Source organism: Maylandia zebra, linkage group LG3 (genome assembly GCF_041146795.1).
Source record: "Maylandia zebra isolate NMK-2024a linkage group LG3, Mzebra_GT3a, whole genome shotgun sequence".
In the NCBI taxonomy this organism is placed as follows: domain Eukaryota; kingdom Metazoa; phylum Chordata; class Actinopteri; order Cichliformes; family Cichlidae; genus Maylandia; species Maylandia zebra.
Window position 1 is genome coordinate 28,187,499 of NC_135169.1, and position 26,995 is coordinate 28,214,493.

General features: G+C 42.0%; 2 protein-coding genes across 2 annotated transcripts; both read right to left on the reverse strand.

Moving 5' to 3' along the window:
- Nucleotides 1-1,051: 1,051 nt before the first annotated feature.
- On the reverse strand, nucleotides 1,052-7,982 carry vbp1 (von Hippel-Lindau binding protein 1). The gene is made up of 6 exons (XM_024799146.2): nucleotides 7,829-7,982; nucleotides 6,028-6,152; nucleotides 5,703-5,769; nucleotides 3,526-3,624; nucleotides 3,240-3,378; nucleotides 1,052-1,881 (listed from the first exon to the last, which is right to left on the reverse strand). Exons 1-6 carry the CDS (start codon nucleotides 7,907-7,909, stop codon nucleotides 1,805-1,807), a joined length of 588 nt encoding a protein of 195 aa, XP_024654914.1. The 5' UTR covers nucleotides 7,910-7,982; the 3' UTR covers nucleotides 1,052-1,804.
- Nucleotides 7,983-8,732: 750 nt separating this feature from the next.
- LOC143416699 (scavenger receptor cysteine-rich domain-containing protein DMBT1-like) lies at nucleotides 8,733-19,349 on the reverse strand. The gene is made up of 6 exons (XM_076882179.1): nucleotides 19,202-19,349; nucleotides 16,926-17,234; nucleotides 12,606-12,914; nucleotides 10,330-10,638; nucleotides 9,480-9,616; nucleotides 8,733-9,258 (listed from the first exon to the last, which is right to left on the reverse strand). The coding sequence occupies exons 1-6, from the start codon at nucleotides 19,347-19,349 to the stop codon at nucleotides 9,157-9,159; spliced, it is 1,314 nt and encodes a 437-aa protein (XP_076738294.1). The 3' UTR covers nucleotides 8,733-9,156.
- Between the last annotated feature and the right edge of the window lie 7,646 nt (nucleotides 19,350-26,995).

Here is a 26,995-nt window from a genome sequence, read left to right on the forward strand (position 1 = left end):
CTGCAGTTTCTCTGAGCATTGCACGGTCTAACTTTGAGGTGAAACTGCACGGATGTCCACTCCTGAATGATTGTGGCAACTCTTTAATGTTTTGCATTTGTGAATAACCTTTCTCACTGCAGAATGATGAACTTCAAACAGTTTGGAATTGGCCTTAAAAGCTTTACCAGACTGATGGGCAGCAACATTTGCTTTTTTAAAGATTATTGACGCGTTTCATTGTCAGGAATAATGCTCCAGACCAGCAACCTGCTGAGACATCTGCATTTATAAAGTGTATTTAATTTAGCAGCACCTACCTCTCAACGCCTATAGAGGGAGCGAAGAGTTCTTAGTTGTTAAATACTTTAATAGACTATTTGTGATTACACCATGTAACGTGTCATCTGTTTTCATTCATCTGAGGTAAATAATTTTGGAACTTGGAAAGCCTTACCTGCCTTGTCTTGTGGATGAGGCTGAAAGACTATGCACTGGTATACAGCAGTGTAAGCTACTGGTTTATCTACAGACAGAAAACAAAGACTCCCTCATGTATCTCATTGTGGATTCGTCCACCATCTACTGCTCTCAGTCCTGTACTTCGATAAGTGTAAACAATTTATGTGAGAGCTTATTTATTCCAACAGTGACGTGAAATATTTTTGTTGTAAGCAGACTGCATGTTATCAGCTCTGTTTCCTTTCCATTAAATCTTGTGCTTCAGCGCAGATGCTACATTATTTTGGGGGAGGGGCTACTTATGCTGGTATATCAATGCAGGAAGTTTACACACACTAAAAATCCATAAAACTCAATTTTCAACTAGTTTTTGTTCGAGTTCTTTCTTATAGGTTTATCGCATATTCAACATGAGCCCCATTTAAAAAGATCTCTACTATTTGAGCAGCTATTGTCTACCTGAAGCTTCTTTTAACAGAAGCAGCTCACTATAATAAACGCAGACACTCATTTGTTTCCCTGCATCACTTCCTGCTGGCCTCCGTACATGTTTCACTGCACTTATTTACACACTTTCTTTCTCTGCTGAAAAAATACACACAGCACCAGGTCAAGGTCTCATCTCTTTGCCCAAGTGTTCTCCTTTTACTTCATTCATCGTTTAATGAATACAGTGAGAGACAAATAAATACAGACAGAACAGTGGTAAAAAGGAGGAGGAGGAGATGGGTGAGTGTGGAAGGTCAAAGGACGGAGGAGGAGCACTGGTGGGTGTGAAGCAGGACTACAGTCCAAACTAACTTTATTGTGTTGTTCGTCTCCTGTGGAGACGATGGTTTTCTTAGAGCTTTATTCTACTCACAGCGTGGTTTTAGAAACTTAAAGTCCTGCATGTAGATGTTGCTGAAGGAGGAACAAAAAAGAATAACTAAAAAACAGGAGAGTCCGGTCAGTAAGGAGGGAAAATGCAAAGAGAAGATGACGTGAGAGAGCCCTCGCTCACAATCTGCCAAAAACAATCAAATAAAATGACAGGAACATACTCAAATCTTTAAAAAGAATACAAAAATTGCCTCGTTGCTTTTGTTAGTTTTTACTTGAAAAAATACTTTAAAAAGTAACAAATCAACAGAAAACAGTACTGGTGGAAGTTGGAGGCTGGCTGCATAGAGGGCACAGAAATCAACTCAAAGCCGCAGCTCGAGGAAAGATTTCCAACACGCCCTCTACGCGCCGAGCTCCGGGGTGAACATACACGTGAGTCTGGGGGACGGGGTTTGTTTTTTTTAAAGTTTTTTTCTTTTTAGTACTGACTAAGGAGAGATATTCAGCAGAAGGTGGTGTGGACGCCGTCCCGTCGATATTAAGACTTGTCTGCTGATTTGAGGAGGTTTTCTTTGCTCCTTCTCTTCACGTCCCAGTTGTAGACTCGCGCCATATCTGGAGGGAGCAGCGAGTTAAGGAGCAACAGAGGGCTCGTCTGGATTGATGTTTTGATCTGGAGTCGTGAAATAGTTAACCAACATTACAAAACATTGTCACCCTTACCTGCTGTGTCAGGTCGACTGTAAACTGAGGAGATGAGAGGTACATCTTGCCCTCATTCGACTTCATGTAATTATTACCGCTTGGTTGGTTGCTCATTTTGAACAATATTATTTTGTAATATTTATCGCAGGCGTCCTCTATAACGGCGTTTAACTTCCACTCTATGAACTGTGGCTGATTGCCTTTGGCGAAGTCTGCAGAGATGCAGATCTAAACGTCTGTCGGCCGTGCACTTTACAGTGCAACATCAGGAACGTCCAGACGCACAGACTCACTATGATTGTGTCTCAGAGGCTGTGACTCTGGGACTAGCCCAGCACCAAACAGGGTTTTCCATCACTACAAGTAGCAGTAAACAGTCGTGTTGTACACTTCTGTTAGACCTCGAATAACCGGATACATTTTTTGGTCTGACTCACACAGCTGGAGCTTCCAGTCACACTCATGAGCTGATGATCTTCCTTCAAGTGTACTGAAGGTCATAACCAGAGACCCAGCTCTCATTATCCTCTCATTAAAGTTTGATAGAGAAATCAGTGAACCCAGTGAAGTGATGCTGGTGACCAGCAGGGACTTCCAGGGAGCGATTCATATGGGTTTACTCCCTTAAAGGATCATCTTGAAGGTTATTTTCAGTTTTTAATGGGCAAAACTGCAGTTTATCATCTATCATGGTCCACTTCATGCTGTGTTTCTTATCAACCAATATTTATTTTCCTTTTTTAAATCATTGGTTTATCACTCAAACAAGTTACTCAATGAATCGTCTGGTCTAAAAAACACCGGAGAGCAGTGACTCATGCCTGAGCAGCCTAAGCTGTTTATTAAATTATCTTTGCAGCTCTGGTGTAACAAACAAATAAACCTCTGGGTTGATTTGTTTGTTACACTCCGTCTTAAGTCTGGACATTATTTTTTAAGTGAAAGCTGACAGAGGCAACTTACTTTCACTTTATGGTGAATGCACCTCAAGAATCGATGCTTTTTCTTCTAAACAGTGAATCATTTATACTCATTAAGTCATTTCCAAATAACAACTGAAATCCTGTGTGTAATAAGCTGCACTGAAACAACACCAGCAGTACAGTGTGAGGTCATGCCCTCCACTCACACAAATGGAAAACCAGTAGTTTGGCCACTAGATGTCGCTGTTTTTCACTGAAAAGTGAACCATATTTGCTTCAGAGAGCTTTGTCAGTGCCATCAGTGGTGTAACCTCCGCCTGGGCGGGCTACGCTGCGGAAGGATACTGACTTCAGTGGTGGTGAACTGGTCTCGCAGGAAGTCCAGATCCTCCTCGAGCGTCTCCAGGTTGCGAGACGCCGTGGAGAGGTTCTTCTCTAGCAGAGCCTGAGCTTCATCGATGTCGTACTCTAACATGACGTTTGCCTGTGAGGAGAAAACGTCAGGGTGGGAAGAAAACGCTAAGCTTCATCTAATTAACTCTTCTATGAATAAGGTCCACAAGACAGCCCTTTTTGATTCATTACTTTTTGGCTTTATCCTTGAAATAAAATGCTCACTGAGAATACTTACCCCTAACCATAGGCAGACTTTGTCAGTGGGTGGCACTGACGCCTTGCAGTAAACATTGTCAGCCAACAGGAAGTGTGTCTCCATTGGCTCTGTGGTTTCCTGAAGGAAAGCAAACCTGGTTAAAGGTGCTTCACTATCAATTTCTCTGCCACACACTTTAACTTTGGCCGACCTTCAAGCATCACCACCGCTTTGAACTCGACAATCTCACAGTTAAATGAAGAAGTCTCTGTGGTTTAGTCAGACAAACACTAAAAGATTTAGTTATTTCTGTGTTAAGTGGCCTGATTGATAATGTGATAAAATATTAAGTTATTGGCTCATTATTTAACCAAGTGTAATAAAATATGTGCAGATTGGTCCTTTAAAAAAAAAAAAAAAACAGTATTATTTTTTTAACAAGATACATTTTTATACACTGAATTACATAATTTTTGAACTGATGAAGTCATGTTTTAAACAGCTAAGATTTTGGCTTTGAAATTTACATAATCAATACCACGTTGGATCATTTGTAAACAGTAGAGCTGATGTGTGATGTAAGGATGTAAAGTGCAGTATGATTGCTTCAATCTTTAGTTTAACAATAATTAAAGTAACTTAGCCGTGTAATATTTCCAGCAGCTGCACAACATTGCCACACAGTAAAGCTAAAAATACTTTCTACATGGGACTTTTTGACTTGGATCAAGCGTTTTCACCAGCTGCTTAAAGCTCTGCTTTTCCACAAAGTTACAACATCAGTCATTTCCAGCCACTGCTTCCTCTGCCTTTTTCATATGGAGAGCAGTTAGCAACACTTGGTTGAGCCATTTGTTTATATATAGTATCTCCTTCTTTGTAACATGTCTGTCCTCAATAGTATGATTTTGCATGAAGTGATGAAACATGTTTGTGGTTTCCACCTTCAGCAGCGACAGTTTTCTTGCGTACTCTGCACAGTATTGTGCTTTGTTTGAGGTTTCCACAGTTTCGTTGTACACATACAATAAAGGGCTATTCTATTTTATTCTATTGTTGAAGTAGATCTTTTTAAAATTTATATATGCTGACACTCAGTTCTCGTTTTCACTAGGGGACTTAAAAGCATTGCGTTGCTATAGCAACGATATCCTAGGATAATATTTTTGTATTGCATAAAAATCTATGCTGTTGTTATCATGGACGATATGATGCGTCTCTGTAGATGATGGCATTTCTTCTGTCACGGCTTGAATTGTGTGTTGGTATTAAACGTACAGCCCTTAAATGGATACAGTCACATCTGCAACACGGGAGTTTCCTCTGTGTCCACACTTAGTTGTCGGGTACCTCAGGGTTCTGTGCTGGGGCCCACTATCTTCTTTCATTTCCACATCTCTATTCATTGCTTTGCAGATAACCTACAGCTATGTAGGTCATCGCCTATACAAACCAGCAGCTACGCTTCTATTCAGGCACTGGTGAACTGTCTCAGCTATACAATCATGGTTGGAGATAAACTTCATTAATCTGAACAAAAGCGAAACAGAAATTATTTTAATTGGACAGTCCAACCTGTAAGATGGGTATGACAGTGCCATTGGTCTCTTAACCTCTAACCTGTAAGGAACCTTGGTGTGATATTTGACATTTCTATTACCTCTCGTCTAGACTGTTGTAACTCTTATATGTTAGCTCTGATCAAACAAGCTGTACAAAATGCAGCAGCTCACTTTGATCGATCACATTACACCTGTACTAGCCGCCTTAAACCGGCTTCCAGTCGATTTCAGTATCCAGTTGCTTTAAGAGTCTCAGTGGATACAGAACTTTTAGCTGCCCATCATTTTTAAAAACCCATTTGTTCTCACTTGCTTTTGAGTCTAGTTGAGCAGAGTACTCCGTCTTTAATCATGCAAACGCAGTCTAATTTACTTGTTTTAGATTTTTTCTGTGTATACTTATTGTTGATTTTGCGACTGTTGTATACAGTGTACATTTTATATAAATTGTACAGCACTTTGGTCAACTGAGGTTGTTTAAAATGTGCTACAGAAATAACCTTTGACCTGACAGGCATCCCTATAAATGAATTCAAACCATTATTTGTTTGATTCACTTAACATCAAGTCAAATTACAACAGGCTCAACACATAATTACACTGGTGTCACACAATGGTAACATTTTAAAGTTTGTTCACAACAACCGTACGCACCTTCTTCTTCTGCATGTGTCGTAGGATTTCTAGCGTTTGTCTGATTTGAGGGATCTGGTTTTTCAACCTGCGAGCAAAGAGATGTGATTTGGATGTTATTATGGAGCATGTGTGGAGTGTGTCCTTATTCTTCTAAATTCTGCTGATGCTCTCCTTTAAATAGCTCACTAAATGTCTTTAATATCTGTCCAAATCTTTGATTATCACTCAGAAATTATGTCCACCAGCTGATGATGTCCCATATTAACACCAAACTCTAATGACCTCTGTCAAACTCTGTATAAGCCAACAACAACAAGGTTAAGTGTTCCTTCACTGGTGTCACCTGAGTTTCTTCTGAGACAGGTTGAGCTCCATGTATTTATATTTCTGGTACTGTTCGTCCAGCCTCCTCAGCACCGCGTCCGCCGTCTCATTGCCGGGTTGCTTCATAAAAGAGTCGACATCCTCCTGAAAATCCAGGCAAGAGAGAAAGAAAGCATTAAGCAAGATTAACTAACAATGAACTAAACTATAACAATAAACCAGAAAGCAAATAGTTGAGCTGGTTTAGGCATCAGATTGGGATGCCTCATGAGCGAGGTGATTTGGGCACCAGCACACGCTGGAGAGATTATGTACTACCTCAATTCCAAAACAGTTGGGATGAGGGCAACAATAGTGGTACTAGAAAGAAAGTTTTCCAACTAATTAGGTTAACTGGCAACACGTCAGTCACAAGATTGGGTATAAAAGAAGCATTTTGGAGAGGCAGATTTCCTCAGGGTTAAATACAGGCAGAGGCTCAACAGTCTACAAATTGCAGAATCATTTTAGAATAAATTTTTCGAACGGCATCTTCGTGCCACGTTTTCAGTAAGTTAATGTTAAGAAACTTATGACGTCAACTCTTCTGTAACAAAAAACATTGTACGTTATGGAATAGCTGGTGATTTGGACGTCAATGAGGACAAATAAAAGGCAACTCTACAGAAAGAACAACATTATAACTTTAGAAATTACTTTATTACACTGTCAAGATGTTTAATAATCGGGCCCCATGTATCTTAAAGATCTCATAGTACCATGTCTTTCAAATTAAAGGCCTCTTAGACTCTTACTGGTCAGAAACACTTCATTTCTTGACGAGGCTTTTATTGTCAAAGATCTGTTGGGACTTGCAACAGCTCAAACTGTTTCCACCATAAAAATCTGAAACAAACACATTTTAAAATCACATTTATAATATCTGTGAATCTGATGTTCAGCTTTTGATTAGAAATGTACATGTGCTCCTTACAGGTGAGTGAGGGATAGAGGGAGCAGAAACAGAGAGATTACACATCCAGGAAGCAAAGCTGGACGTGGTGGCTGACAGGTGGCGATGGAGACTACATTAATCTGCACTGTGCTCTGACATGCACATGCATGTAGGTATATGTGTGACTCAACCTGTAAGCGACAGACCAACTCTAGTTTTAATTGTATGTATTTGCTCAGCAAAGGCCAAAGGACATACATGAGTGAAGATTAGCAGTGAAATAAGTGATGAATTACTGAAAACGAATCACCTAAGGTGCTTCTAAGTAAATGAAGATCAATATTTTCTAGTTTCGGTGGAGCTTTGAACTGCTGACCTCATGAAACAAACACGTTGAAGACACGGCAGTGGGCCCTGTGATATAATGCCCATCCTAAAGGAGAAAAATAACCTGCAGATCACGTGACGCTTAACTTTCTGCTGTATTTGCAACTGTCAGGAGACAGGACACCTGAGAGCAGTAGCTCATACATGTTCGGACGTATTCACTATACACCTTAAATCTAAATGTGCTTATCTTACTGTCTGATTATGCACGGATGAGGCTAATGTCACCAAAGCAGCCTCCAGTTAGACTGATGTGTGGCTGGATGAACTGACCTAAAGCCTAAAGAGGAAACGAGGCATAGTGACAATAATGCAGTGATGTCCATAGATGGAAACGAGCTGCCGCCCAGCCTGCACACACAGCAGGATTATCTGTTAGCTTAGCTGTTAGCCAGCATGCTGCACCCGCACACCGGAAGCTACAGCTACAAGTGTGTCTTCAGCGGAGTAATAACAAGTCAAACCAGCGACACAGCGAGAAATGTCCGGGTTTACCCACCACAAAAACCGCTTCTGGGATACCGAGGTGCTTTCTCTTTGTCGCCCCTACGGCATTGCTGTTGTCTATGATCGCTGCCATCTTGGAGAGAGGATACTCCTTCCTTCCTGACGTACGAGCATGCGTACAACCGTCTTAAGCGGGGAAACAAGACTGTTGCTTCTAGTGGTCGCAGGCTGCAACTGGAGTAACACAAAAGGCTCACCGAGTATTTTTGAATCAAGAACCCTTTATTCTCACACATAATAATGATACATTATTGATGATTTATAATAGTGTTAGTAACATGGCTACAGCATTCAAGACACATATAAATTCAACCAACTAAACAAAACATAATTACAGTACTGTGAAAAAAGTGTAGTCATCCCTCATTTCTCTATATATTACTTCCAAGGAAACAGACTTTCTTCTAATTTTTAAAGTGCTCTTGAGCAACAGTTTTCAAGGCTTTCTGAGTTATTCTCTGGAAATTGGCTGCTTTTTCATTTATTTTCAATCCAGCCCTTCAACCAGACCATTTCCAGTGGAATGCTTTTGATTTTTTTATTTGATAAGCCACATAACACTGGTATGAATTATTCAAGCAAAAATACATCTATATATAGAGTTTTGCACGTTTTAATTAAATGATTCTATCTTCCATTTCTCACACAAAATATAAAAAAGAAGGGATGGCCAAAGACTTTTGCGCAGTAATGCACATCTCAGAACACTCATGAAATAAAACCACGGAAAAGGGAAGAGTAGGTTAACTCAAGCAATCATGCAATGTAAATTCATTATGCAATAAAACCAAGAATTAAAAAGAAATGCTTTTTTCACTAACATAGACAAAAATATTTGAAGCTTCAGTTAATATGCAGGTTTGATGTGAAATGCGTCCTGGTAAAACACACGGATGAAATTTATCAATCACTTCAAAACATCTCAGATAAATTGGTTTGAATTTAACTTTGTGAGAGACAAAGAACAATTCATTATGGGCAAGGAAGGTCAAGGAAGATATATTTCCATATTCGTTTTTCATGATGCAAACCACAGGGAAATATAACTTCCTTACCTTGAAAATCACTTCACTTGACCTCAATTCAAAGCAAATGTTAAATTTCATATTTGACTGTAATATTTCTCTGAAGGCACCAACAGAGCTCGTCTTCTTTGGAAAATCATCAGAGAAATAAGTCATCAAACAAGAGAGATTATGAACCACAACAGAAAGCAAGCAGTCACACAGATATCATGTGAAAAGTAAAGATTAAATGAATCACATCAGTTTTACAGGCCGTAAGCCGCCTTTATCCAGCTATTGAAACAAACAGTGTGAACTATGGAGTACACGCCTCTTGTTTTTTGATATCTTTCTTTTCTGGACGTTTCCACCAGCTCATTTTTAGGTCGTCAGCCGTACTTCCCAACTCATTTTTGATCTGCACAACAGAAAAGAGAATTTACTGATTACACCACAAATTATAGTCTGTTATAGTTACATTTTAAATGAAATTTGACATGAAAGAGACACAGAAAAATGCAAATAAAGCATTTTTTTCTGGGAATATTAATCATCTAAGACTGTCTTAAAAACATCTGGAAGGTTTTTTCCTTAAAAAACAGTAAAGACACTTTACTAAGATTTCTTAACATAAGTTACCGAATTCATGATGGACTCCATCACAGCTGGGTCTTTCATGTCCACGGAGGAGTCGACAGCAGCCAGATTCACTTTCACCAAGACCTTCCTCCAACTTCCTACTTTCTCACTGGGTGTCACACCTTCGGAGAGGGCATCTGGCCTCAAACATGGGGACATCCAATCACACTGTTAACATCTAATCAGCCCATGCCCTCTCACACTTTATCCTCCTCTCTCTAGCTGTCTGACTTTTCCACATCCATAATTTAAAACAAACTTTAAACTTCAAAATCACTTCGTTACATTTTCTTTTCTGTGTTAATCCTAACGTAGAAAATTCCATCACATTCGAACCTTAATTTACTTTACTTTCCGACAGAGCTGGTAATATTATGGAGTCCTCTTTAATTTTAGTTAATATCTGTAAACATTCCCATCATCATTTCCATCATCATCATGAACACCAAAACACGGCCACTTCGAGTTCTAACAGCGATGATCATAAATGTGGATGCCTCAGACTCAAAACTAGCAACCAGTCATTTTAAAATAACAATAAAGTGTGTGCATTTTGTTTTGCACTTGTTCTATATATTTGGTTGCACTACTATAGTATATTGTAATATAACTGCAGCTACTTTTAACGACTCAAAGAGTTTCCACCGAAGACAGATATGCATGTAATTGATTTGTCACAGATTTAAAGTTAGATGCCGTTCTTGGCTATTTAACACAAACTATTTAACCTTCTGGTTGTACCTGTTTTAACTCATTTGCCCTTTACATTTTAAGTCCGTATCGTTTGATGTAAAAATAAGTTTTCTTTACAGTATTTGACATCTTGTGAATGACCAAGAATATATCTCACCTGAACAGATGACACTAGCGTCCTCAGAATGGTCACAGTCGTGGTTGCCAAATCCACTGTTGGGACAGTCAGTCAGAAAGTCTTCACTGCCTGAACAGGTCACTTCATCAAGCCATATTTCTCCAGTTCCTTCACCAAAGGAAGCGTTCTGAGGAGCTTCCAGTGCCGGTCCACAGTTTAACTGTCTGCAAACCACCTCAGCAGCATTTAAGTCCCAGCCATCATCACAGACTGTTCCCCAGATGTTATTGTGAGAGATTTCAACTCTGCCAGAGCACTGAGTCAATCCAGACCCGGCTAATCTGATGTCTGAAAACAAAACATAGAGACCACAGATTGTTGAGAGAACATACAGGACACATAACTGAATTATAGAAAAGGAAAATCACACTCTAAAAGCGAACGTTTCTAACAGTATGAAGTTTTTAAAAGTACAACAGTCTACCCATAATTTTGATGGCATTTTGTTTAATGTGCATATTTTGTATAGCTAACACGCCTTTATTGTTAAAGTGGTAAAACAATCTCCAGACAATCCTTATTGCATGTATCATAAATTCTGTCAAGTACAAACTGAGGATTCAGATGTGATTTAATGTTAAATCACGCCTTTCAGAACACTCAAGGACACTGTACACAGTAGAAAAATAAAAGCAACATAAAAACAAACAGTTTACACAATCATAAAAGCATAAGACATAAAACAAATTTAAAATAGCAGAGTGGAGAGGTTATGTGGGATAAGCCATTTTGAACAAGTGAGTTCTGAGTTGGGACTTAAAGAGAGAGAAGGAAGTGATATTTCTTAAATCAGGAGGTAGGGAATTCCAGAGTCGAGGAGCAGAGCAGCTGAAAGCCCTGCTCCCCATGGTGGCAAGACAGGGGGAGGGGACAAAGAGAGAAAGGGAAGAAGAAGATCTGAGACACCGAGATGGGCTGGTGATCTGAACCAGATGAGAGAGATATGGAGGAGAGAGATGATGAATAGCCTTAAATGTGTACAAGAGTATTTTGAAATTGATACGATATTCGACCGGGAGCCAGTGAAGCTGCTGCAAGACAGGAGTGATGTGGTGGATAGAAGGGGTCCTGGAGATGATACAGGCCGCAGAGTTCTGGACGCGTTGAAGCTTGTGGATGGACTTTTGAGTAAGACCAAAAAGAAGTGAATTACAGTAATCGATCCGGGACGTAACAAGGCTGTGGACAAGAATGGCAGTGGCATGTGGGGTGAGAAAAGGACGGAGACGATTAATGTTGCACAATTAAAAATATGCAGACCGAGTGACATTATTAATGTGTGAATTGAAAGATAGAGTACTGTGGAGGATGACACCCAAACTTTTCACAGAGGAAGAAACGAAGACCGGCGAGTTATTGATAGTAACAGAGAAACTGTTGGTTTCTGGATAATGTTGACTTAGTGCCTACCATGAGGAGCTCGGATTTGTTACTGTTGAGTTTGAGAAAATTAGAAGAGAACCATGAATTTAGTTTGGCTAAGCAGAGGGTGAGGGAGGATGGGGGAAGAGCAGAATCAGGTTTAGTGGACAGATAAAGCTGGGTGTCATCGGCATAACAGTGAAACTGGATATTGTATTTATGGAAAATGTGTCCAAGCGGAAGAAGGTAGATAATGAAAAGAAGGGGCCCCAGGACAGATCCCTGGGGCACGCCTGGTCAGAGGAAAGGGCTGAGAAGTAAAGGATTTGAGTTGAATAAACTGAGTGCGATCAGACAGGTATGATTTACCTGTCTGGCAATACTTATCAGCTAGCATTCCTCCAAAAATGTAAAACTACAAGGAAATGTTTGTCCTCTTACACTATGGTTGACACGCTTCCTTCTTTTTGTTAACGCTGGATTAAGTTAATAAACAGACAACAACAGAAAACAATGGCCCCCTTTTATCAACATTTTTAATGACAAAACTTCAAATTATGTGAGGTTGTTGTAGTAAAGTGGGAGGATTTCAACCTGCCCTTTTTCTCTGGGCTTGGAGTGGACACCAGGACTACAAACATGGATTTATCTGCCCTCCCAGTCTCAAACACAAACCATTTAACTTCTGTTTTATCTTTTTGAACTCATTTGGCCTTTGCATTTGAAGACTGTATCAGTAGTTGTAAAAATAAGTTTTATTTACAGTATCTGACATCTTGTTGATGACCAAAAATATCCTGATTATGTTCACAGTGTTGTGCGGCATATAACTCTTGCATGAGACACAAAAACATAATGACCTAAAATATCTTCAGCATCTAAAAGTTTCTCACCTGTACAGATGACACCAGCATCCTGATCGTGTGCACAGGTGTTTGTTCCCCATCCACTGTTTTGACACTCAGTTAGAGAACTTTCACTTCCTGAACAGCCCACATTATCAAGCCAAATCTGTCCACTTCCTGCACCAAAGTAAGCCATCTGAGGAGCTCCTAGTGCCGGTCCACAGTTTAACTGTCTGCAAACCACCTCAGCATCATTTAAGTCCCAGCCATCACCGCAGATTGTTCCCCAGATGTTATTGTGATAGATTTCTACTCTGCCAGAGCACTGAGTCAATCCAGACCCGGCTAATCTGATGTCTGAAAACAAAACACAGAGACCACAGATTGTTGAGAGAACATACAGGACACATAACTGAATTATAGAAAAGGAAAATCACACTCTAAAGAGATTAATCCTTTGATGCATTACATGGTGCAAGGTTTTTCTCGACTATCGACCTGGCATGTGGCTATCATCAAGTGGCAGTTCACGAAAGGAAGAGGCACAAGACTGCTTTTACAACCCCATTTGGGTTGTTTGAATATACCAGATTGCCCTTTGGTGTGTGTAATGGTCCAGCCACTTTCCAAAGACTCATGCAGGCCACTATGAGTGACTTAATCCTTCAGATTATGTTTGTGTAACTAGATGACATATTAGTCTACTCATCAACTTTTGAAGACCATTTGGCACATCTTCAGACACTGTTGCAGAGACTCAGGGAAACTGGGCTGAAGGTTAAGGTGGAGAAATGTCGTTTTCTCCAATCTAGTGTACGCTTTTTGGGTCACCAGATCTCAGCTGAAGGGATAGGTATGGACCCAGACAAGATAGCTGCAGTGAGGCAGTGGCCAGTACCCACCACAGTTAAAGAGCTGAGATCCTTCCTGGGATTTTGCAGTTATTACAGGAGATTTCTCCATGGATTTTCGCAGCTGGCAGGTCCTTTGCACGATCTGATTAATGCATGGGCCAAGGAGGACAGTCTAGCTAAATATAAAAAATTGCTTGAAAGTGTGTGGACGCCATCTTGTCAAGAGTCATTTGAACAGCTGAAAGAGAAGCTCACAAGTGCCCCCCTACTTGCTTATGCTGATTTCTCACTGCCATTTGTTGTTGAGACAGATGCCAGCAGTTTAGGACTGGGAGTAGTTCTTTATCAGGTGCAGGGTGGCAGGAAACGTGTTATAGCATACGCCAGCCGAAGGTTGAGAAATGCAGAGAGAAATGACAGAAATTATAGTAGTATGAAATTAGAGCTCCTCGCCCTTAAATGGGCTTTGTCTGAGAAGTTTAGGGGGTATCTCTTAGGCTCCAAATTCACAGTTGTGACAGATAACAACCCCCTCTGCCACCTGAACTCAGCAAAGCTGGGAGCCATCGAACAGCGCTGGGTTGCCCAGTTAGCGCCATTTGACTTTGAGGTGCAGTATCGTCCTGGTCGGTGTAACACAGCAGCCGATACCCTCTCTAGACAGCCATTAGCAGGGGAGCCCCAGCCTGCAGGAGGTGAGGAGGAGTTTGATGGATGCATATGCATCTGTAACCTAGTCATCAGAGGGACAACGCTAGGCCTGGACTTAGTAAGTGCAGGTGTAAAATGTTGTCAGGTGAGGCAGGCCCGGGTCACAGCAATTGAGCAAGACACCCATTTTACTGATTCCCAAGGGAATACACCCACTCTGCCAGGGTATTCTAAGGAAGAGTTGCGACAGTTTCAGAGCTCTGACCCTACTATCAAGTCCTTTAGGCAGTTTTGGGACAAAAAGAAGAAACCCACACACCAGCAGAGGAAAGGTTTGGCTAAGTCTGTGATTTCTCTGCTCCGGCAGTGGTCACGTATCATAGAGTTTGTTGGATTGTTGTATCGGGTCATTGAGGATGGACATTTGGGGAGGTGTCAGCAGCTCCTTTTGCCAGCTTGTTTAAGAGAAGCTGTATTGGGGAGTGTGCATGATCAGATGGGGCATCAGGGGGTGGAGCGGACCCAGAATCTGTTATGACAGAGATGTTTTTGGGTTGGTATGTATGAAGAAGTGGACCAGTGGATTAAGAAATGCTACAGATGTGTGCTTACTAAGTTGCCACAGCCCAAGATTCATGCCCCTGTCAAGTCCTTTCTGGCCACTAGACCTCTTGAAGTGGTTGCAGTAGATTTTAGCGTGTTGGAGCCAGCCTCAGATGGACGGGAAAATGTGTTGGTGGTTACAGATGTTTTCACCAAGTTCACACAAGCTTTCCCCACACGCGACCAGAAAGCTGATACAACTGCTAAGATTTTGCTCAGAGAGTGGTTCATGAGGTATGGTGTACCAGAGAGGTTACATTCTGATCAGGGCAGAAATTTTGAAAGTGATGTGATTCAGGAACTGTGCAAGTTATATGGGGTTAAAAAAGCCGTACTACACCACATCATCCCCAAGGTAATGCACAATGTGAACGTTTCAATAGGACACTTCATGACCTATTGCGTACCCTCCCACCAGACAAGAAACGCCGTTGGCCTGAGTATTTGGCAGAGTTGGTCTATGCATACAATGTGACTCCCCATGCCACCACAGGTCACTCGCCGTATTACCTCATGTTTGGAGTGCACCCCCACCTTCCTGTAGATGCTTTACTAGGTCAGGAGCAGGTGCTTGATAAGAGACATGACTGGCTGGTTGTGCATCAGCAGCGCTTAAATGAAGCACATAACAGAGCAAGGCAGTACACGGAGCAGAAAGCAGCAGAAAGGCTTGAGCTGGACAAAACCCGGGTCTATTGCCCCCCTGTTGAAGTAGGTCAATTAGTTTATCTGCAACACTGGCCCCAAGGCAGGAACAAAATTCAAGACGCCTGGAGCCCTGTGGTTTATAGGGTTGTCGAAGTCCAGGGCAGCACACATGCGGTGGAGCCTGTGGAGGGTGGGCCAGTAAAATGGGTTCAGAGAGCTAACCTTAGACCTTGTATTGGCCCAATTCCTGCACCCAGGAAAAAGAAAAATAATGAATCCCCTGTGGTAGCGGGTCCTATGACAGAAGAGAAAACAGGCTGTTCAGATTCAGATCCTGAGTATGTGTTGTTCGGAGAAACCTCATACCCAATAGCAGAGCAGGGGTCTGATGAAGACAGGGAAGCAGTTCAAAGCAGTGGCATTTCAGAGTCTGTAAACACTGATGATGCTCGTGTTACTGCACCGTCTGCCTCTGAGCAGGTGTCCACACCAGAGACAGTTGCTCCTGAAACCAACAGGGATATTGGGGTCATTACACCAACACCAGTGCCCCGTCGGAGTCAAAGAGCTAATGCTGGAGTGCATTCAAACCCTTAACATGTCCCTGTATCAGCATGTCATACCATCACTTTGAGCCCGGAGATACTGTCTCAGTTGTTGACTAATATGGGTACTGCCCTCTTTAAAGAAGCAGTGCATGAGTTGAGATATACCAATTGAGTCACCGGGGACGTTGACTCTTAAGCAGGGGAGAATGTAGCCAGGTGGAAGGTTGATATTATGGGACATGCCACTGGATGGCGCTGTTTCTTTTGGGGTACCCCTGAGAGCGCAAGGGATCATGGGGATCTACAGAGACATTCACGGGAGTGCTAGCTTGCATTGGTTTTATGTGGGTGTGCAATGCCTTTTTTCGCTGCGTGATCTGTTTTAAATGCAAAGTGTGGAACAGTTAAGACACCAGGAGTTGCTGCAACCAACTTCGCCGTTCATCTCAGAGGGATCTATATTCCGCTTTCTGCTGAATTAATGCACTGAGAAGCCACTACAGTTATTTTTGCACTGCTAAGTTTGTTTTATTTATGTATGGGTTTATATCAGACACAAAATGACGCTAGACGTCCTTGAGTTCCAGATGCTGATAAAGTTGGGGAAATAACCTGCAGTAGCAGTGGGTTACCAGTGCACAAAGCTGTTACTGGATAAGAACTGTCTGTAACAATTTTATTTCTTTATTTTTACAACCTTTTTTATTTTCTTCTGAGCGCTTACTTTATCATTCAGATTAAAAGATAATCTGTGTTCTGGGCTGGTTAATTTAGCCAGGCTACATATATATTTGGTTGCACTACTATAGTATATTATAATATAACTGCAGCTACTTTTAACGACTCAAAGAGTTTCCACCGAAGACAGACATGCATGTAATTGATTTGTCACAGATTTAAAGTTAGATGCCGTTCTTGGCTATTTAACACAAACTATTTAACCTTCTGTTTGTACCTGTTTTAACTCATTTGCCTTTTACATTTTAAGTCTGTATCGTTTGATGTAAAAATAAGTTTTCTTTACAGTATTTGACATCTTGTGAATGACCAAGAATATATCTCACCTGAACAGATGACACTAGCGTCCTCAGAATGGTCACAGTTGTGGTTGCCAAATCCACTGTTGGGACAGTCAGTCAGAAAGTCTTCACTGCCTGAACAGGTCACTTCATCAAGCCATATTTCTCCAGTTCCTTCACCAAAGGAAGCGTTCTGAGGAGCTTCCAGTGCCGGTCCACAGTTTAACTGTCTGCAAACCACCTCAGCAGCATTTAAGTCCCAGCCATCATCACAGACTGTTCCCCAGATGTTATTGTGAGAGATTTCAACTCTGCCAGAGCACTGAGTCAATCCAGACCCGGCTAATCTGATGTCTGAAAACAAAACATAGAGACCACAGATTGTTGAGAGAACATACAGGACACATAACTGAATTATAGAAAAGGAAAATCACACTCTAAAAGCGAACGTTTCTAACAGTATGAAGTTTTTAAAAGTACAACAGTCTACCCATAATTTTGATGGCATTTTGTTTAATGTGCATATTTTGTATAGCTAACACACCTTTATTGTTAAAGTGGTAAAACAATCTCCAGACAATCCTTATTGCATGTATCATAAATTCTGTCAAGTACAAACTGAGGATTCAGATGTGATTTAATGTTAAATCACGCCTTTCAGAACACTCAAGGACACTGTACACAGTAGAAAAATAAAAGCAACATAAAAACAAACAGTTTACACAATCATAAAAGCATAAGACATAAAACAAATTTAAAATAGCAGAGTGGAGAGGTTATGTGGGATAAGCCATTTTGAACAAGTGAGTTCTGAGTTGGGACTTAAAGAGAGAGAAGGAAGTGATATTTCTTAAATCAGGAGGTAGGGAATTCCAGAGTCGAGGAGCAGAGCAGCTGAAAGCCCTGCTCCCCATGGTGGCAAGACAGGGGGAGGGGACAAAGAGAGAAAGGGAAGAAGAAGATCTGAGACACCGAGATGGGCTGGTGATCTGAACCAGATGAGAGAGATATGGAGGAGAGAGATGATGAATAGCCTTAAATGTGTACAAGAGTATTTTGAAATTGATACGATATTCGACCGGGAGCCAATGAAGCTGCTGCAAGACAGGAGTGATGTGGTGGATAGAAGGGGTCCTGGAGATGATACAGGCCGCAGAGTTCTGGACGCGTTGAAGCTTGTGGATGGACTTTTGAGTAAGACCAAAAAGAAGTGAATTACAGTAATCGATCCGGGACGTAACAAGGCTGTGGACAAGAATGGCAGTGGCATGTGGGGTGAGAAAAGGACGGAGACGATTAATGTTGCACAATTAAAAATATGCAGACCGAGTGACATTATTAATGTGTGAATTGAAAGATAGAGTACTGTGGAGGATGACACCCAAACTTTTCACAGAGGAAGAAACGAAGACCGGCGAGTTATTGATAGTAACAGAGAAACTGTTGGTTTCTGGATAATGTTGACTTAGTGCCTACCATGAGGAGCTCGGATTTGTTACTGTTGAGTTTGAGAAAATTAGAAGAGAACCATGAATTTAGTTTGGCTAAGCAGAGGGTGAGGGAGGATGGGGGAAGAGCAGAATCAGGTTTAGTGGACAGATAAAGCTGGGTGTCATCGGCATAACAGTGAAACTGGATATTGTATTTATGGAAAATGTGTCCAAGCGGAAGAAGGTAGATAATGAAAAGAAGGGGCCCCAGGACAGATCCCTGGGGCACGCCTGGTCAGAGGAAAGAGCTGAGAAGTAAAGGATTTGAGTTGAATAAACTGAGTGCGATCAGACAGGTATGATTTACCTGTCTGGCAATACTTATCAGCTAGCATTCCTCCAAAAATGTAAAACTACAAGGAAATGTTTGTCCTCTTACACTATGGTTGACACGCTTCCTTCCTTTTGTTAACGCTGGATTAAGTTAATAAACAGACAACAACAGAAAACAATGGCCCCCTTTTATCAACATTTTTAATGACAAAACTTCAAATTATGTGAGGTTGTTGTAGTAAAGTGGGAGGATTTCAACCTGCCCTTTTTCTCTGGGCTTGGAGTGGACACCAGGACTACAAACATGGATTTATCTGCCCTCCCAGTCTCAAACACAAACCATTTAACTTCTGTTTTATCTTTTTGAACTCATTTGGCCTTTGCATTTGAAGACTGTATCAGTAGTTGTAAAAATAAGTTTTATTTACAGTATCTGACATCTTGTTGATGACCAAAAATATCCTGATTATGTTCACAGTGTTGTGCGGCATATAACTCTTGCATGAGACACAAAAACATAATGACCTAAAATATCTTCAGCATCTAAAAGTTTCTCACCTGTACAGATGACACCAGCATCCTGATCGTGTGCACAGGTGTTTGTTCCCCATCCACTGTTTTGACACTCAGTTAGAGAACTTTCACTTCCTGAACAGCCCACATTATCAAGCCAAATCTGTCCACTTCCTGCACCAAAGTAAGCCATCTGAGGAGCTCCTAGTGCCGGTCCACAGTTTAACTGTCTGCAAACCACCTCAGCATCATTTAAGTCCCAGCCATCACCGCAGATTGTTCCCCAGATGTTATTGTGATAGATTTCTACTCTGCCAGAGCACTGAGTCAATCCAGACCCGGCTAATCTGATGTCTGAAAACAAAACACAGAGACCACAGATTGTTGAGAGAACATACAGGACACATAACTGAATTATAGAAAAGGAAAATCACACTCTAAAGAGATTAATCCTTTGATGCATTACATGGTGCAAGGTTTTTCTCGACTATCGACCTGGCATGTGGCTATCATCAAGTGGCAGTTCACGAAAGGAAGAGGCACAAGACTGCTTTTACAACCCCATTTGGGTTGTTTGAATATACCAGATTGCCCTTTGGTGTGTGTAATGGTCCAGCCACTTTCCAAAGACTCATGCAGGCCACTATGAGTGACTTAATCCTTCAGATTATGTTTGTGTAACTAGATGACATATTAGTCTACTCATCAACTTTTGAAGACCATTTGGCACATCTTCAGACACTGTTGCAGAGACTCAGGGAAACTGGGCTGAAGGTTAAGGTGGAGAAATGTCGTTTTCTCCAATCTAGTGTACGCTTTTTGGGTCACCAGATCTCAGCTGAAGGGATAGGTATGGACCCAGACAAGATAGCTGCAGTGAGGCAGTGGCCAGTACCCACCACAGTTAAAGAGCTGAGATCCTTCCTGGGATTTTGCAGTTATTACAGGAGATTTCTCCATGGATTTTCGCAGCTGGCAGGTCCTTTGCACGATCTGATTAATGCATGGGCCAAGGAGGACAGTCTAGCTAAATATAAAAAATTGCTTGAAAGTGTGTGGACGCCATCTTGTCAAGAGTCATTTGAACAGCTGAAAGAGAAGCTCACAAGTGCCCCCCTACTTGCTTATGCTGATTTCTCACTGCCATTTGTTGTTGAGACAGATGCCAGCAGTTTAGGACTGGGAGTAGTTCTTTATCAGGTGCAGGGTGGCAGGAAACGTGTTATAGCATACGCCAGCCGAAGGTTGAGAAATGCAGAGAGAAATGACAGAAATTATAGTAGTATGAAATTAGAGCTCCTCGCCCTTAAATGGGCTTTGTCTGAGAAGTTTAGGGGGTATCTCTTAGGCTCCAAATTCACAGTTGTGACAGATAACAACCCCCTCTGCCACCTGAACTCAGCAAAGCTGGGAGCCATCGAACAGCGCTGGGTTGCCCAGTTAGCGCCATTTGACTTTGAGGTGCAGTATCGTCCTGGTCGGTGTAACACAGCAGCCGATACCCTCTCTAGACAGCCATTAGCAGGGGAGCCCCAGCCTGCAGGAGGTGAGGAGGAGTTTGATGGATGCATATGCATCTGTAACCTAGTCATCAGAGGGACAACGCTAGGCCTGGACTTAGTAAGTGCAGGTGTAAAATGTTGTCAGGTGAGGCAGGCCCGGGTCACAGCAATTGAGCAAGACACCCATTTTACTGATTCCCAAGGGAATACACCCACTCTGCCAGGGTATTCTAAGGAAGAGTTGCGACAGTTTCAGAGCTCTGACCCTACTATCAAGTCCTTTAGGCAGTTTTGGGACAAAAAGAAGAAACCCACACACCAGCAGAGGAAAGGTTTGGCTAAGTCTGTGATTTCTCTGCTCCGGCAGTGGTCACGTATCATAGAGTTTGTTGGATTGTTGTATCGGGTCATTGAGGATGGACATTTGGGGAGGTGTCAGCAGCTCCTTTTGCCAGCTTGTTTAAGAGAAGCTGTATTGGGGAGTGTGCATGATCAGATGGGGCATCAGGGGGTGGAGCGGACCCAGAATCTGTTATGACAGAGATGTTTTTGGGTTGGTATGTATGAAGAAGTGGACCAGTGGATTAAGAAATGCTACAGATGTGTGCTTACTAAGTTGCCACAGCCCAAGATTCATGCCCCTGTCAAGTCCTTTCTGGCCACTAGACCTCTTGAAGTGGTTGCAGTAGATTTTAGCGTGTTGGAGCCAGCCTCAGATGGACGGGAAAATGTGTTGGTGGTTACAGATGTTTTCACCAAGTTCACACAAGCTTTCCCCACACGCGACCAGAAAGCTGATACAACTGCTAAGATTTTGCTCAGAGAGTGGTTCATGAGGTATGGTGTACCAGAGAGGTTACATTCTGATCAGGGCAGAAATTTTGAAAGTGATGTGATTCAGGAACTGTGCAAGTTATATGGGGTTAAAAAAGCCGTACTACACCACATCATCCCCAAGGTAATGCACAATGTGAACGTTTCAATAGGACACTTCATGACCTATTGCGTACCCTCCCACCAGACAAGAAACGCCGTTGGCCTGAGTATTTGGCAGAGTTGGTCTATGCATACAATGTGACTCCCCATGCCACCACAGGTCACTCGCCGTATTACCTCATGTTTGGAGTGCACCCCCACCTTCCTGTAGATGCTTTACTAGGTCAGGAGCAGGTGCTTGATAAGAGACATGACTGGCTGGTTGTGCATCAGCAGCGCTTAAATGAAGCACATAACAGAGCAAGGCAGTACACGGAGCAGAAAGCAGCAGAAAGGCTTGAGCTGGACAAAACCCGGGTCTATTGCCCCCCTGTTGAAGTAGGTCAATTAGTTTATCTGCAACACTGGCCCCAAGGCAGGAACAAAATTCAAGACGCCTGGAGCCCTGTGGTTTATAGGGTTGTCGAAGTCCAGGGCAGCACACATGCGGTGGAGCCTGTGGAGGGTGGGCCAGTAAAATGGGTTCAGAGAGCTAACCTTAGACCTTGTATTGGCCCAATTCCTGCACCCAGGAAAAAGAAAAATAATGAATCCCCTGTGGTAGCGGGTCCTATGACAGAAGAGAAAACAGGCTGTTCAGATTCAGATCCTGAGTATGTGTTGTTCGGAGAAACCTCATACCCAATAGCAGAGCAGGGGTCTGATGAAGACAGGGAAGCAGTTCAAAGCAGTGGCATTTCAGAGTCTGTAAACACTGATGATGCTCGTGTTACTGCACCGTCTGCCTCTGAGCAGGTGTCCACACCAGAGACAGTTGCTCCTGAAACCAACAGGGATATTGGGGTCATTACACCAACACCAGTGCCCCGTCGGAGTCAAAGAGCTAATGCTGGAGTGCATTCAAACCCTTAACATGTCCCTGTATCAGCATGTCATACCATCACTTTGAGCCCGGAGATACTGTCTCAGTTGTTGACTAATATGGGTACTGCCCTCTTTAAAGAAGCAGTGCATGAGTTGAGATATACCAATTGAGTCACCGGGGACGTTGACTCTTAAGCAGGGGAGAATGTAGCCAGGTGGAAGGTTGATATTATGGGACATGCCACTGGATGGCGCTGTTTCTTTTGGGGTACCCCTGAGAGCGCAAGGGATCATGGGGATCTACAGAGACATTCACGGGAGTGCTAGCTTGCATTGGTTTTATGTGGGTGTGCAATGCCTTTTTTCGCTGCGTGATCTGTTTTAAATGCAAAGTGTGGAACAGTTAAGACACCAGGAGTTGCTGCAACCAACTTCGCCGTTCATCTCAGAGGGATCTATATTCCGCTTTCTGCTGAATTAATGCACTGAGAAGCCACTACAGTTATTTTTGCACTGCTAAGTTTGTTTTATTTATGTATGGGTTTATATCAGACACAAAATGACGCTAGACGTCCTTGAGTTCCAGATGCTGATAAAGTTGGGGAAATAACCTGCAGTAGCAGTGGGTTACCAGTGCACAAAGCTGTTACTGGATAAGAACTGTCTGTAACAATTTTATTTCTTTATTTTTACAACCTTTTTTATTTTCTTCTGAGCGCTTACTTTATCATTCAGATTAAAAGATAATCTGTGTTCTGGGCTGGTTAATTTAGCCAGGCTACATATATATTTGGTTGCACTACTATAGTATATTATAATATAACTGCAGCTACTTTTAACGACTCAAAGAGTTTCCACCGAAGACAGACATGCATGTAATTGATTTGTCACAGATTTAAAGTTAGATGCCGTTCTTGGCTATTTAACACAAACTATTTAACCTTCTGTTTGTACCTGTTTTAACTCATTTGCCTTTTACATTTTAAGTCTGTATCGTTTGATGTAAAAATAAGTTTTCTTTACAGTATTTGACATCTTGTGAATGACCAAGAATATATCTCACCTGAACAGATGACACTAGCGTCCTCAGAATGGTCACAGTTGTGGTTGCCAAATCCACTGTTGGGACAGTCAGTCAGAAAGTCTTCACTGCCTGAACAGGTCACTTCATCAAGCCATATTTCTCCAGTTCCTTCACCAAAGGAAGCGTTCTGAGGAGCTTCCAGTGCCGGTCCACAGTTTAACTGTCTGCAAACCACCTCAGCAGCATTTAAGTCCCAGCCATCATCACAGACTGTTCCCCAGATGTTATTGTGAGAGATTTCAACTCTGCCAGAGCACTGAGTCAATCCAGACCCGGCTAATCTGATGTCTGAAAACAAAACATAGAGACCACAGATTGTTGAGAGAACATACAGGACACATAACTGAATTATAGAAAAGGAAAATCACACTCTAAAAGCGAACGTTTCTAACAGTATGAAGTTTTTAAAAGTACAACAGTCTACCCATAATTTTGATGGCATTTTGTTTAATGTGCATATTTTGTATAGCTAACACGCCTTTATTGTTAAAGTGGTAAAACAATCTCCAGACAATCCTTATTGCATGTATCATAAATTCTGTCAAGTACAAACTGAGGATTCAGATGTGATTTAATGTTAAATCACGCCTTTCAGAACACTCAAGGACACTGTACACAGTAGAAAAATAAAAGCAACATAAAAACAAACAGTTTACACAATCATAAAAGCATAAGACATAAAACAAATTTAAAATAGCAGAGTGGAGAGGTTATGTGGGATAAGCCATTTTGAACAAGTGAGTTCTGAGTTGGGACTTAAAGAGAGAGAAGGAAGTGATATTTCTTAAATCAGGAGGTAGGGAATTCCAGAGTCGAGGAGCAGAGCAGCTGAAAGCCCTGCTCCCCATGGTGGCAAGACAGGGGGAGGGGACAAAGAGAGAAAGGGAAGAAGAAGATCTGAGACACCGAGATGGGCTGGTGATCTGAACCAGATGAGAGAGATATGGAGGAGAGAGATGATGAATAGCCTTAAATGTGTACAAGAGTATTTTGAAATTGATACGATATTCGACCGGGAGCCAATGAAGCTGCTGCAAGACAGGAGTGATGTGGTGGATAGAAGGGGTCCTGGAGATGATACAGGCCGCAGAGTTCTGGACGCGTTGAAGCTTGTGGATGGACTTTTGAGTAAGACCAAAAAGAAGTGAATTACAGTAATCGATCCGGGACGTAACAAGGCTGTGGACAAGAATGGCAGTGGCATGTGGGGTGAGAAAAGGACGGAGACGATTAATGTTGCACAATTAAAAATATGCAGACCGAGTGACATTATTAATGTGTGAATTGAAAGATAGAGTACTGTGGAGGATGACACCCAAACTTTTCACAGAGGAAGAAACGAAGACCGGCGAGTTATTGATAGTAACAGAGAAACTGTTGGTTTCTGGATAATGTTGACTTAGTGCCTACCATGAGGAGCTCGGATTTGTTACTGTTGAGTTTGAGAAAATTAGAAGAGAACCATGAATTTAGTTTGGCTAAGCAGAGGGTGAGGGAGGATGGGGGAAGAGCAGAATCAGGTTTAGTGGACAGATAAAGCTGGGTGTCATCGGCATAACAGTGAAACTGGATATTGTATTTATGGAAAATGTGTCCAAGCGGAAGAAGGTAGATAATGAAAAGAAGGGGCCCCAGGACAGATCCCTGGGGCACGCCTGGTCAGAGGAAAGAGCTGAGAAGTAAAGGATTTGAGTTGAATAAACTGAGTGCGATCAGACAGGTATGATTTACCTGTCTGGCAATACTTATCAGCTAGCATTCCTCCAAAAATGTAAAACTACAAGGAAATGTTTGTCCTCTTACACTATGGTTGACACGCTTCCTTCCTTTTGTTAACGCTGGATTAAGTTAATAAACAGACAACAACAGAAAACAATGGCCCCCTTTTATCAACATTTTTAATGACAAAACTTCAAATTATGTGAGGTTGTTGTAGTAAAGTGGGAGGATTTCAACCTGCCCTTTTTCTCTGGGCTTGGAGTGGACACCAGGACTACAAACATGGATTTATCTGCCCTCCCAGTCTCAAACACAAACCATTTAACTTCTGTTTTATCTTTTTGAACTCATTTGGCCTTTGCATTTGAAGACTGTATCAGTAGTTGTAAAAATAAGTTTTATTTACAGTATCTGACATCTTGTTGATGACCAAAAATATCCTGATTATGTTCACAGTGTTGTGCGGCATATAACTCTTGCATGAGACACAAAAACATAATGACCTAAAATATCTTCAGCATCTAAAAGTTTCTCACCTGTACAGATGACACCAGCATCCTGATCGTGTGCACAGGTGTTTGTTCCCCATCCACTGTTTTGACACTCAGTTAGAGAACTTTCACTTCCTGAACAGCCCACATTATCAAGCCAAATCTGTCCACTTCCTGCACCAAAGTAAGCCATCTGAGGAGCTCCTAGTGCCGGTCCACAGTTTAACTGTCTGCAAACCACCTCAGCATCATTTAAGTCCCAGCCATCACCGCAGATTGTTCCCCAGAGGTTATTGTGATAGATTTCTACTCTGCCAGAGCACTGAGTCAATCCAGACCCGGCTAATCTGATGTCTGAAAACAAAACACAGAGACCACAGATTGTTGAGAGAACATACAGGACACATAACTGAATTATAGAAAAGGAAAATCACACTCTAAAGAGATTAATCCTTTGATGCATTACATGGTGCAAGGTTTTTCTCGACTATCGACCTGGCATGTGGCTATCATCAAGTGGCAGTTCACGAAAGGAAGAGGCACAAGACTGCTTTTACAACCCCATTTGGGTTGTTTGAATATACCAGATTGCCCTTTGGTGTGTGTAATGGTCCAGCCACTTTCCAAAGACTCATGCAGGCCACTATGAGTGACTTAATCCTTCAGATTATGTTTGTGTACCTAGATGACATATTAGTCTACTCATCAACTTTTGAAGACCATTTGGCACATCTTCAGACACTGTTGCAGAGACTCAGGGAAACTGGGCTGAAGGTTAAGGTGGAGAAATGTCGTTTTCTCCAATCTAGTGTACGCTTTTTGGGTCACCAGATCTCAGCTGAAGGGATAGGTATGGACCCAGACAAGATAGCTGCAGTGAGGCAGTGGCCAGTACCCACCACAGTTAAAGAGCTGAGATCCTTCCTGGGATTTTGCAGTTATTACAGGAGATTTCTCCATGGATTTTCGCAGCTGGCAGGTCCTTTGCACGATCTGATTAATGCATGGGCCAAGGAGGACAGTCTAGCTAAATATAAAAAATTGCTTGAAAGTGTGTGGACGTCATCTTGTCAAGAGTCATTTGAACAGCTGAAAGAGAAGCTCACAAGTGCCCCCCTACTTGCTTATGCTGATTTCTCACTGCCATTTGTTGTTGAGACAGATGCCAGCAGTTTAGGACTGGGAGTAGTTCTTTATCAGGTGCAGGGTGGCAGGAAACGTGTTATAGCATACGCCAGCCGAA